This window comes from Megalopta genalis, chromosome 5 (assembly GCF_051020955.1).
Source record: "Megalopta genalis isolate 19385.01 chromosome 5, iyMegGena1_principal, whole genome shotgun sequence".
Lineage (NCBI taxonomy): Eukaryota > Metazoa > Arthropoda > Insecta > Hymenoptera > Halictidae > Megalopta > Megalopta genalis.
In genome coordinates this window covers 21,746,153-21,760,163 of record NC_135017.1, presented here as the reverse complement: position 1 = coordinate 21,760,163, position 14,011 = coordinate 21,746,153, and the positions used below count along the sequence as shown (strand labels likewise).

The following is a 14,011-nucleotide window of genomic DNA, read 5'->3' as shown; positions in this document are numbered from 1 at the left end:
TTATTCATAACTAGTTAATATCTAATATCTCAAAAACAGCCAATGTTTCCATTCACTTTAAAATTGGCCAATAAAAGATATTACAACAAAAAATGTACCATCAAAATAAACGGTCCATATCTCAGATAAATATTCATTCGAATCAATTCCAACAACGCCCAACACTTCCAAAAAGTTTTAAAAGTAGTTCGAATACACATTCGCGAGCCGCAGTACATCAAACTCTTCGCAAACAAAAATTATATACGTACGGAGATACAGCGTCCGCGCTCTTATCTCGCACGCTGTCCACCGCGGAGACGCGAAATTGGCGTTGGCCGGGTATAATCGATCATTCGAACAGTTACGAACGCTTGTATGCAGAATAGCGTGCCGCAGAAATAATTCTGGCCGCCGCAACGCAACGCAACGCAACGCAACGCAACGCGATGCAACGCAACGGGCCCCGTGGTGCGTTGGCAACTCGACGCGTCCACCGCGGCTAATAAAACACCTTGGGAATCCAATAGAATATAAAGTGTCGCTAAAAAAAAATCCGTCATTTCATATGCATGGAGCTAATAATTCGTGGGGCCGCCGGTATTCGGGAGACGGGCGAAACGAAGTCGCGGGAGGGTTTGTTCTTCCGGGCGCGTTAAAAGTTTCCCGTGCACACCGCGCGCCGGCTGCCTCAGATTATCCCCCGTAGCAACGTTATCACCGTGGAAAATGATGTATTCGAATTACGGCGGCGCGCTGCGTGCGCGACGGAATACAAAACTCGGCGGCGGTCTCCTCGGTGCATTACACGGCTGGCTGATACATTTTTCGGGCCACCGGAGAAATGTTTCTGTCAGAACGGTTGCTCGCCGAGTCGCCGCGTTAAAAATATGTCGCATTAAAACTATAGCAGCGAGTCGAGCGGGCATTCCAGCTGGAAAAAAGCTCGTTTCGACGAAAAAGTGTTGGGCCATCGATCGATCGATTGACATTTTTCATTTCGTTGAACGATTCGTGAAAACAATTAAGAACTTTAATCGCAGGAATGTCGACGATTTGGAGCAATCGATCGACGAGTGTAATCGCCGGTCGTTGATTGAAGGTGTTAATATTTATATTTCGTTAGATCATTCGATATTTAACATTTCTTGATTGATTATTCATCTTAGCATGCTTAAGGGTGGGTCAAAAATGTCCACAGAATTTTAAACACATATTTCTGATCTGAGAATGCTGTTTTATAAATTTTCTGTATTTTAGTTTTGCAGGTATCTGAATGTATTATTTAACAGTGTAATGAAAAGAGAAAATAATATTTGTGACAGTTTTTCTAACATGGGTATAAACAATACCTCCCTTAAGCAGACCTTAAACAAGTGTCCTATAAAATATATTTCTTAAAATATATTTCTTGTCGATTTTATAAATTGTAAATAGTCATATAGTTAATTGAATAAATCTAAATAAGGAAAACTATCTATATAAATATAGACTACATGATGCTTCGTTAAAATAAACTCAAATTAAAATAAGATAAATCTAAAATGAACAAAAATGAAGAAAATTTATTTCTTGATTTTTTACGGCTTCTACAAGGGTTAGCGTTTCAGTCATTCCTTTAAGGATGCTATCGTTCTGAACTCTAACACCCTAGTCTCAGCATGAAATTTTGAAGTTCTTAAACAATATTTAAATCGATCGCGAACAACGTCGACTGATCTAGGTGTTCTTTTTTTCCCCGATAGAATAAATGCGTTTTATTACAAACTCCGATTCGCCGTTTTCGTTTCTGATAATTAAGCGCGTCGCGTCGTTCGCGGCCGGATGAATAACCGCGACATAGAACAACGATTTTACGCTTCCGCGTGCTTAATGCTGTTCGGCCGGCGACGAATAGTAGAGAAAAGTTGTCGCCCGCAATATTGCATTCGCGAGGGCGTGCAAGTGGTTTTAAAAGGTGGCTACAAAGCGAGAATGGAGGAAGCTTTAATATCTCCGATGGAAATTACGTTTCGGCCGCGGGCAAAGGCCGCGCCGAAAATTCGATCAACCGCCCGGAGTTAATGGTCGACGGATACACGACGTTCCGTCGATCACTATCTCTTCATTACCATTTAATACGATTGTCTTTTCGATACTTCGGCGGGCACTATGCTCGCGCATTAATATTGGGACACTTGTTGGAATCTGATCGAAGGCTTTCTGCCATTCTAAGCACGACGCGGTAAACATGCTTCGCTTAAATGAAAAACAGAAATAATCGATGATGATTCGTATCGATTTTGGTAGAACATTCTGCAGAAAAAACTGCCCGGATGTCTTCTAATCAAGATCAATTAATTGTTCAAAAATTGAGCCATCATAAATCGTGACACGTAAAAATCCAGTGAAAAAGTTATACGAATTAAATATTTTAGTTTACTCTTAGTAAACAAGCTTCAGTCTTATTAAATTAATTAATTAATTAATCTTTTACGGGTGCGAATGCGATGAAATGGTTCTCCAATTTTTAAACTCCTGTTAATGAATTTTTTATTGCGTATTCTGTGACTGTATATCAAATTAAAAGTGAATCAACAAATTCATAAAAATAGGGGTCATTGTTTCAAATAATCTCAGGGAAGCTAATTATTTGTCATTAAAATTATTATTACACGTGTTTTCATATCGAGTTTCATGGAATACCGAATAAATCTTGTTTCTTGACTTGCTTGCAATTGAAAAGACCTTATTACAGGTTCATTAGCGAAAATGTAGATAAAACACTAAATCTACGTGAAAATTATTATTTAGAACTGGCTGAAATGAATCAAGACGGAAATCAATGTTAATGGAGTTCCCGTTTCTCGATGCAGAAAATTTTTATTTCGCCCAAAGATTCGCCGTCTAATTACAATATATTGCAACTGTAATCAATAAAATGCTATCCGATGGATGCGCGTATCATTTGAAATTCATGAAACGAAACGTGGACGCGGAAATTGAAATGGTTTTGTGAATACCTAATTTAATCCTACAAAGTTTCATTAGCCCACCCTTTTTACTAGATATTAAAGACTTTAACGCTTTTCAAAGGGAATATGTTTTTTTTTCTCAGACATTAACGGAGCGCGGTTTCACATTTCTCGCTGAGAAACTTTTCATTTTGAATTAAATTATTAAGCTACTTATTGCCGCAGCTGTCGGATTAGAAACAATTTTAATACCCATGTAATCGAGATTAAATTCTTGTACTCGTATCGACAAAGTTAAACGTCGATACTGACTTTGTTTAACGTTGCATCAATTCGAAACATTAATTATAGAAATATCTCCCAGAGCTATTATCTCTTCGCTGTTTTTTTTTCGTTTCCGAATAAAAACGGCACGAGTCGCGGCGAACAGTAAATTAAAAAATATATAATTATACTGTTGAAAAGCGCTTTCAATTTTGGATAAAACACAGTATCTTTGAAACACATTTTTCTATTATTTCACCTTTCCCACCGAATCCCGAACTTTACGCTGAAGTGATTTCTCTCGCACAACCATAAATAACCGAGACATTCAAGTGTTTCCTACCGCATAAAATGCTCAACCATTTATGGCATTATGTTCCCCTCTGAAAACGAGAAACTTAAACCGAGCATAAGCCCCCTCATAAGGTGAATGGCCACTTTAACGACCATGACACGAGCAGCCGCATTAACGTGATTATATTATAATAAATAATATTTACGGAAACAGAAACATATTTTTTAGTGCTCATCAATTATTGACGTTCTTGGCGTTTCTGCTTCCTTCGTACAACTTGACGAGCAAGAAACCTTGTTCGATTAATCAATTCAATTACCATATTTAATTATTATATATTATTTCATCGAGTTAATGACAATTTTACCTATCTGCCTGTTTTACTCGATACACTTATTAATGTTGAACTATTTCAGAACTTGGTTCACTGTCAGACTGCCGGATGCGATTCGAAAATAAACTCTGTTATTTTTCATTGTTTCGCTAATTGTAGAGATGCGGTGAAATGCCTGCAGTTCACTGTTCAACCGGGAAGTGAGATTGCATCGAGATCATCGAGGCGTCGAGGTCGGCCGCGATCCGAAAATAGTTGCGAAACACTGGTCTAAATATTTGATTGTTGGACTGCAGTGTCAGCCGCATGGGCCAATACGCGTCCGCGAACTTCCGCGTGCGAAATTAATTCCGCCGTAGAAATGTTAATTTCCCCCTTTCGCCCATCGGCCGTGCCCCACGCGCACTCGTTCGCACATAAATATGCATATTTCATGCCTTCGCGATGCAGCACTTCGTACATTTTCATACGTGCCGCAATACGACCACATTAGATCACCGTGAGTTTTAGTTGGCCGGCGCTTATTGCACCATAGTCGGGGCTCGCAGCGGCGAGCAGCCGTTCTCGTTTATCCAAACCTGGTACGCGTGGTATGTACATACTTTTTCGGTAGCTTTTGCGCGTCCGATGCGTCGCAGAGCCGCTTCCGCCTACTGAAGGCGATCCTAATCATCTCCAACAAACGTCTCCAGCGCGTTCTAGGCACAAAATTAGACAGAACAGTCAGACACGCGTGAGCCCGGACAAAGCTTCTCGAGACACACACACGAGGCTAACGTAGACGACACAAAAGAAGCGCATGCGATACTAACATTTGTGGGGAGTTATGTATAATTGTGTAGATTTGTGTAAAACTTGCGTGAACTTTCATTAATTTGTATGAAGCTTGTATAAACTTATACGAATTTTTGTAAAACTTGTAGAAATTTCTATAAATTTTTGTAGGACTTGTAGAAATTTTTATAAATTTTTGAATAACTTGTAGACATTATACATTTCTACAGGGCTCGTATAAAGTTATATAAATTTCTACAGGACTTGTATAAAGTTATATAAATTTCTACAGGACTTGTATAAAGTTATATAAATTTATATTGAACTTATGTAAACTTATACAAACTTATATTAAACTTATATAAACTTATGCAAACTTATACAAGCTCATTTAAACTTGTATAAACTTATTATATAAGCTTATATAAACATATTATACACATAAACTTATATAAACTTATACAAGCACATTTAAACTTGCATAAAATTATTATACAAGCTTATATAAACTTATATAAACTTATATAAACACATATGAACTTATATAAATTTATATAAACGTATATAAACTTATATAAATCTCATATAAGCTCACACAAGCTTACAGAAACCTTGACAAATATATACAAAATTTATACAAACCTTGTCAAAACTTATATAAAATTATATTTGCGTAAATCAAGGTGACATCTGTTATCAAGGACACCATTTCTGTTCTGTGATTCACCACGCACATAACGCAATATTTTTAATTCCACGCAATTGTTATCTATCCTTATCTCGATAGAGAAATATCTAGTCATTCTTGCTGGTGAGTATCGTTAATAATTACTTCTTGCATACGTTCGAATAATCCTCGGACGATGGACCTTTTTCGCAACTGTATCATTGGGGATGTTTATGACTAGACTGCGGATCTTTATGCGAGATAAAAATTGACTGTATTGATTGTATAAAAGTGTGTCACTTCTTTTATCAGTTCTAATAAATTGAAAATAACGGAACAGTGTCCGTAAATTCTGCTTATGTAGTCACTGACCGCAGTTTATGTACGACTATTGTTAGTTTTATTCACGAATTTTTCAATATTTTTCAGGACACAGTAAGTTCTTTCCAATTCGCGCTGAGCAAATGGACAATTTGGGAAGCGGAGATACGATTATTCGAGGCTTGCAGCTTATTTTTATAATTACCGAATATCAACAACTCTAAAAACGAGACGCAAGGTTCGAATAATCGAATCTGCTCTTCCCAATTGACCCATTTTTTTTGCGCAACCTGAGCGCGAATTGGGGAGAAACGACTGCACTCGTTGCATCAGTCTTTGCATTCTCCCTAGTATAACTGCAATTTGTTTAATCGAACCCCTTGCACTACGATTTCTTGACGAAGCACCGGCGAATCTGTGCTCGTCCGAACCGTCCATTATCCGTTTTATTGCGGCGTAAAGTACTTGTTCGGAGAACTGTCAGCCGTCTTGCCGACGCAGTTTTCCGAACTGTTTCCCGAGTGTAAATTCCGAGCCATTGCTTGACGGCCGCGACGAAAAGCTAGTGAAAATCGGGTGTCGCGGTTCGAAGTCGGTTGAACGTTATCGCGCGTCGCGTTGGAAAACGCTCGGCAGCCGATCGATCTTGGAACGGAACGATAAGGTGTCACTCACTTCGGTTTTTTGAACATCCATCCGTCCACGTTGCTCGTTCCGGGCCGAATCGACGAATCGCATTGCTCGGCTGACTGCTTTTCGGCCTCCATTGACTGTTGCTGCTTTGGCTCCGTTTCTCTCTCCGCCATCTTGTTTTGCTTTCTAGCTTTCCTCCGCGGATTTTCGCCGACTTCTCGCTCGGTTTCGACTGTCCTCGGCTGCTTGTCCATTCTTTGGATATCTTTCGCGCACACTGGCTACCTAGGGAAAGCGATCGTTTCAGTATTGCATTATCTTATCGGGACAATGATAAGACATCGACGACCATCGATGATACGTCCGTCTTTCTCTCGCTGATTCGTACTTACGATCACTCGAACGCGTTGTGAACATAACCGTTGAACAGTGTAGATAGTTTTTTTTTAATTCGGTGATGCTGATAAGGCAGTTCCATGATTCATTTTTACGTTCGTTTTTACAGGGCGGTTTTTTGATCAACGAGCGGACGAGAAATCATTTGGAATTTTGCAAACGCGATCGGTGGCGATAGGACTTATCATCGGACTGCGATGCACTTGTAAATTTAAATACAGTCGACAGAATTTCCTGGCACAACAGTTTCAATAACAACGATTTATTATTGCGATTTACTAGCAATAAGTTCGAGATCTTTTTTATATTTTATCAACACAATGATGCTCTACACATTTTCTTTAAAATTGAACCTAGCGATTGGTTTTCGAGATGTGAAAAGAATTAGTGTATTTTAGACGAAAAGTTAGTTCACGTTTTATTAACAATAAGATCAAGATGACTTCAATATTTTATTCAAGCAAGAGACTCGAGGTTCTTCCGATGTTAAAAGAACTAATTTTCTGTATGCTCTGCAACAAAATTTGTAAACACGTTGCAATTAGTTTTCAGTCCCTTCGCGATCTTTTTTATCTCTTTAGCTTTACTCGCATCGAGCATAATGTGTTATCACGCTGTATTTAGATACGTTCATTGTTATTCTAACAATAAGAAGTCGTATGCTAATTGGAGAGAGCTTTTGCTCCGTCAGGGAAATTTTTCGAAATGGGATTCCTCTTCTGTGCAAGGGGACACGGGACATTGAAGAGAAATTCTCAGGACGATATTGGAATGTCGTTTCAGTTTCGTGGCATTCGAGCACGTTATTGTGACGGTGCGACGATATTGTGATCAAGTCGGATCGCTGCAGATGCGCCATTGATACGCAGATAGCAGCGATTCTCTTTATGAAATTTTTCTGATACGGTCGCCTCGGTATTGTCACATCGACAACTGCTTACAACGGTATCAACATCTACCGTAGCGTCGAATGTTGTTTTCATTTTCATTTTTATTCAATTTGGAGCCTCGGTGTCGAATGTTCATCGACAATTTCGGAGAATTTAATCTTGATCTCGATCGTAAACAACTGTCTAGGTGTGTTTGATTCGAAAGTTGGTCGCTTATATACGTATATATGTATCTTTAAGTATATTATATAATAATTTCAATGATTCATTTATCGTATTATAGATTATGTGTTACTTTGATTTACCAATTGTTCCTATTGGACAAAGATTTATTGAACTTTCGTAAACGACTTGATCGAGACCAAGATCGATTCAAGCTAAGTCGTTATGTATATTTTAAATAAAGACAATATTTCGAAGGATTTTTGATTTCTTCGAAATTGAGGCACCTTTTCATTTCGTCGCTTTTTCTGAAAGTTGTCCACGTTCCTTGCGATTACATTCGTTTGTAACTCAGAGTCGCTGACCGATAACAAGTATTGAGTAAAACCGATTGTGCAACAGCTATGAAATGTTAAGTATGTTCAGTGAAGAATCGATCGATCGTCTAACAACCGTCACAAACTATAATTGTAATTTAAAATGAGAAAAATTCATTTATTAAAAAAATGTTAAATGTTAAGTATTTAGGGATTTTTTTGAGTTATTGAATGACGTGAAAACAACAAGTACAACTACAAGGAAGATTGATAAAGAACGTGCACATTGTTTATCTCTTATTTCATATATCTAGATAAACGTTTTTTACGTACTCACGATCTACGGATTACAGTGAAATTGCATTGTCGCGAAGTTGCGCAACAAGGAGAAAAGATCACAGTGTCGAAACCACTGTCTAAAAATATTTTTTTCAAAAATCCCGGCAAGTTGGAACGACGGAAGAAAACTCGCGTCCTCGAACTTTTTCATCCGAGCTAAGGGCGAAAGTTAAGAGAACGCGTTTCGCAGGTCGATTCGTTCGAACGAATTTCGAAAAAAAAAGAAGTTATTCCGTTTTAAAAGGGTGTTCGAATAGTTTCGCCGGTAACCGTAGATATATGTATTCCTCTCGAAACACTTCGAGGTCTAAACTGGCCGAGAGATTTGAAATTAAAATCGAGTTCCCAAAGTCGGCGTTCGTTGAGAAGCTTTTTCGTGGTACAGCAAGACAAATAAAAAGCTCGCGCTTAAGAACGCCATCCAAAACGGAAAATCCTCCTTAATCGACTCGGTTATGCGGACGCAGCTGTGCGCTTTATGCGGTTTCTTGTTGCATTTTCAGCCGGCGGAAACGCGGACCTTCCCGAACAGCTGGATCGGGATGATGGCGTGTTATTATTCGGATCACTCCGTGCTCTCGAGTGGGCCGCACGGTTTTCGAATAATAAGAAAACCGCCGGAAGTCAGCAGTATTTTACGCAGGCGACCTGCCTCTGCGGATAATGCCGGCAGAGGATTTATGTACACCGCGGTTCTACCGTCTATCTATTCCGGCCTCGTAACCTTTGCCCTTGCCCCGCGGGCCGGTCGAAGAAAGATCGATCGTCGTAGCACAGTTTGAATTCCGGCCAACCCGCCATGATTGTTATTACCGTTCGTTAACACTGGATTCACTAAATTTTTAATTTACGATCATTCGTATCGTAAAGATACATATTCATTCAATTTATATGTCACTCAAGGCAAATGTTACAATAACACTTGATAAAAATCAGAATAAACGTCTTATCGTTGCTTTTATATACTAATATAAAACAGCCGTTTTTTGCGCCCCGTTAATCTAGTGTTAAGGATCTTATCCAATAAATACGTTCGATGCGGCGAACTGGGGTCTACGAACGCTATGATACGACTCTGACAGCTTCATTTACCGCACGCGTTAATACGAGGTAATCAGGTTAATCTGTTGCAGCCAGTGCGAACGCAGCGGTGATTCACGATTGCATCGAGATTTTCTTAAGCTTGCAGTAATCGCAGGAAATAAAACCATGATTCATAAATGAACCGAATCGGGGAGCGAGATAATTAATGGAGCCATCAATCTTTTTTAAATCGCGAACGGATTTCAGGACTTCGTGAAAACCGTAGTTAGATCTCCCCGCCCCCAATTTTCTATCACGCATTTTTGAACCCAGTGCTTTCAGTTCGGTGTTCAACAATAAACCAACGTGGTGTCGAACGTTTTATTTTAAAATTGTCGAAGTTACGGAGAATCTTTCATAGGAAATGAAAACAGGAAATTTTTGTCGAATATTCTCAATTTTATATTCGAGCCTTGCTGCTCGTTTTTATAGTTACCGATTGTCATCAACTATAAAAACGAGATCCAAAGCTCGAATAATCGTATCTCTACTTCCCAAATTGTCCACTTTTGTGCGCAATCTGAGCGCGAATTGGGACAAAATTACCGTAATCTCAGAGATCTGTTTGTTTCGATTCGGACTCCAACGATTTACTGTAAAGATTAAAATTACTGTAAAAATTAAAATTACTGTATTCTCGCCGATTAACCCTAGAAAGATAACCATATGACAACGTACGTAAAAGATAACCATACGCTTCAGAGGCGCATGCTTTTCTAAGGCGTCAATTTTATACTAACAATGGATATTTATTTAAGTTAATCTAGTCATTTTAAAGGTTTGGCATTATTGTAAAAATAAAATGCATTTATATTATATTTTTTTATATTTTAAGTAATTTCAAACTTAAATCACTAGACCTCTATGAAAAATTAACAAAAATCAACAGTCTTTCGCAGGCGCCTCTGCGACGTAGATTATCTTTCTCGGGTTAAAAGGTCCGCGTTCGCGAACGATTGAGACACGGGCCCGACGCGAATCCTAAAAATGTAACGAGCCAGCGAAAGTAAAAATCCAATCGAACCGGAACGAGGGCGTGTTCGCTGTCGCGAGCACGGCTCGCGTGCCGGCGTAACGTTTCTGCGGGGGGAGGTATAGCCGATGTCGCAAACTAATTAAAGTTCCTCTTCCTCTTTCGTTCGTTTGCAGACTTACAACATGGACGCCCAAGTTGGAGAGTCTTCGGCATGTGCCACGGCGCTGCTCTGCGGAGTTAAAGCCAATTACGAGACCGTCGGCTTGGACTCGTCCGCACGCTTTGAGAACTGTTATTCCAGTTTTGATGCCCGTGTACCGTCCCTTATCAATTGGGCGCAGGAGCAGGGTAAGTAAATACACGCCACCGCGGACATCAACAACTAATATAAACGATTACGGGCCATCGATTTTCGTTAAGTCCCGCGGATCCGAACTTCATTACGGACGTTGCGCCGCTGACGAGACTTGCGAGAACAAAGCTCAACACCCTCGACGCCGTCTGAGTTATGATACCGCCGAGGAAGACTCGGTGGCATCCAGCGATTTTTACGGCGACGAAGTTCCAACGATCGAACGAAATTCCGACTGAATGTTTGTTTCTGAAAATTTACAGATCCGACGCGGTTGAATCCGTTTTACGACAGGTGACAATGGCATAAATTTATCCGGAAGCAATTGAACGAATATTCTGTGCATTTCGAAGAGAAATAAAAGTATTACGCGGTACTTGAATAATAAAGGATATGAACAGTTCAATCTGAAATACGCGTATTGTTTTTGTTCTTAGCGGATTTGTTCCCGAAATGAACCTAATGAGCAGTAATAGTGACTGACGCGTTTAAAAATTGCGTATACCTGGTCGCATTGTTATTATTACTTTTTTTTTAACGATGTTGTTCAACCGAGGAAACTTTATTTTAATAACATTTTTAAAAGTTTCGCGCGCGTATGTGGACAAATAAACAACACGATTTCACGTATTCGCAGTTGAAAACAGCCTGCAAAATATTACACCGATGGAGGATAAAATCAATTTTAGTACCGACTTGTTATTCTCCGCTCTTTTTTCAAGTAAAAATCATTAACCTCCTCTAATTGACATCGATTTCCACTGTGTTCCATTCATTTCGAAGGTTTAATTGAGCGAAATGTACGATTTTACCATTGGAATATTATTCTGTCTTCGTAATATGAGAAATATCGGATGAATGGTACTCTAATTTGCAATTGTTTAATTACGAGATACTAATGGCACTTTATTATGTTGATTAAAAATGGTAAAAATTTATACCTTCGCGGACCCGCATGATTAAAATTTAATAAAATTACTGTCTACAAATGTAGGTTTATATTTATCTTTTCTGATTAACTGTAATACAGCAAGTAATAGATAAAACACGATAATAAAAAAATTAATAAAGCCAAGTAAAAAAGATTCAGCATTTTAATTAAAAAAGTACGTATGAATGTTCACATTTTAAAATATTTCGCGTTGATATATTTAGTAACATGAAGATAACGAGATCACAATTTTTAATCAATGTTCATCCTGTCTTTTTCCAAGTGATCGCTTTGTCAAGTTAATTATATAATTACGAAATCATGAATTATGGCTCTTACTGTGTAATGAATGAATTTCAAGCTAGGAAATCCCATTGTCGTACTAAAAATATCTGCTGTGAAGCAATCGAACAGAAAAATAACTGAACACTGTCGTTTGTTAAAAAAAATTTAAAGCTAGTTAAGCTAATCACCCATTGCAATAGTTTCATAATTGTTCAAAAGAACGATCGCTTCGGCGTATTCGTCGTTAGCATACCTCTTCGAAACGCACGATTTCTGCCGCATCGAAAGCAAAAAAAATATGTCCGAACAAATTCAAAATGCGAACGACGTAGTTCGTGTTCGAAAGTGCCGGCAAATTAACGACGATGGGCCATAACGTTCTTCAATTACGTTGCCAGTAAAACGTCGTCATAAAGTCGAATCGACACTGTCATCGCGCTACGTTGCTTCAGTTTACTGGATGTCCCTGTGCCGAGTTACGATTCGGATTAGACCCCGGCCAGCATGAGGGGGGGGGGGGGGGGAGGGGCAACGACAACATCAAACGCGATGATTGGTAATTCAGTGCGGGAATCGCGAGCTGTTTCGTCGTCCTCGAAGCAGATCCCGATGCTTATTCCAACATCTCTCGCATTTCTTCTGCATACGTGCACGTGTGCAGCCCGGGCTCATATTCCGCGGGACACGAGCATAATTCCGTGGAACGATTTTCGCGGAATGTGTCCGGCGATTTTATTGCATCGTAAATTACATTTTCGCGATCTCTTACTTTTCGGGCCTGCAAGATAGAGTTCAGAGTTCGAACCGATTGTTAGACTGCGATCTCGCGTTCTGAACGTTTCGGCTGTTAGATTTTAGTATACAAGGTGCACCTGTTAACACTAAACCTGACACCGTTGGTCAAGTGATCGGTTTTTCAATTTCGAGATCATAATTGAGCCGTTTATTTTGAAAGTGGCATAAATCACTTTACCGTAATGAAAAGTGGTGATTTTTTAATGTTTATACGAAATTATTTATACCGAGAAAAATATCAGTATCCTGAGATAACAAATACAAGTAAATCTTCTCGAAAGTTGGCATCCATATTTTTAAACGTGTTAAAACGCAAACCCTTAAATATATCGACTTAAAAACAAAGTGACTTATGCCACTTTCAAAATAAACGGCTCAATTATCGAAGTCGTAAAGCTGCTTCCGTTAAAAATTGTCGGATATATTTATGTATTCAGGTGCAGGCTGTTATCGAAGCTGTTAAAAATTTGTAAAATATTCTATCTCGTAATTCTCACGAGGCTATTTTTGTTAGTTATTTTTATACCTCGCTAGTTTTAGTGCTGAGTTCAGTCAGCATTTTCAGGCATTTCCGGTATAGTGCTGTTCAAAAATGCAACAATGTTCGGTGGAAAAATCTCGAATCTCGGAAAATTCTTTTTTACGTAAAAATGCGCAAGTCAAAGTCACCTGTGAGAAATCATCTGCATTGAAATTACACTAGCACGGCGATCTCGATCTTTTTACGCGAGTAAAAAGTTTACGCTTACTCGTAAAAATTTATCTACGGCTATTAACCTTGCCGAAAGTATCGAATAGATCGATTATATTAGATCTACCGGAAAGTTCTGTCCGTTTTTGAATTGAAATATAACACAATTTTCATACATTTAATAATATTTATTGTAGAATATAATTTCCATCGTTACTTATGACTTCTTGCCAGCGTGATGGCAACTTGTAAATGCCATTTTTAAAAAATGATTTATTTTTAGAGGCGAAGAACTCAACTAGCGCTTGGTTGACGTCAGCTTCAGTTTTGAATTTTTGTTCCTGTAAAAAGTTTTGCAAAGAGAGAAACAAGTGATAATCGGAGGGTGCTAGGTCTGGGGAGTATGGTGGATGCGACAGAATTTGCCAGCCTAGCTCTGCGATTTTCCGACGAGTCGCCAAAGCAGCATGTGGTCCGGCATTATCATCGGTAGCCATGTTTTCACGATCGCGTCTCACTTAATAATGACATGTGACATCTTTGTTTCGGTTTATTTAGGAGAGTACATGCGTG

The 14,011-nt window shown here is 38.9% G+C and overlaps 2 protein-coding genes across 3 annotated transcripts in view; one reads left to right on the top strand and one right to left on the bottom strand.

Annotated features, from left to right (window-relative positions):
• LOC117219774 (alkaline phosphatase) overlaps positions 1 to 14,011 on the top strand; it is a 445,727-nt gene that overhangs the window by 324,591 nt on the left and 107,125 nt on the right. The window contains exon 3 of the mRNA XM_033469198.2: positions 10,558 to 10,732. Coding sequence (XP_033325089.1) covers positions 10,558 to 10,732 — 175 coding nt within the window. The remainder of the gene's footprint in view (positions 1 to 10,557; positions 10,733 to 14,011) is intronic.
• The window catches only part of LOC117219775 (caspase-1), a 108,068-nt gene that overhangs the window by 68,398 nt on the left and 25,659 nt on the right, over positions 1 to 14,011 (bottom strand). Inside the window, exons 2-3 of one of the 2 annotated variants that reach the window (XM_033469199.2) lie at positions 6,264 to 6,506; positions 4,429 to 4,524 (exon numbers count right to left, since the gene is read on the bottom strand). In XM_033469199.2, the coding sequence (XP_033325090.2) occupies positions 4,429 to 4,524; positions 6,264 to 6,475 (308 nt within the window). In that variant the 5' untranslated portion in view covers positions 6,476 to 6,506. The remainder of the gene's footprint in view (positions 1 to 4,428; positions 4,525 to 6,263; positions 6,507 to 14,011) is intronic. The other variant, XM_033469200.2, reaches the window with a different exon arrangement.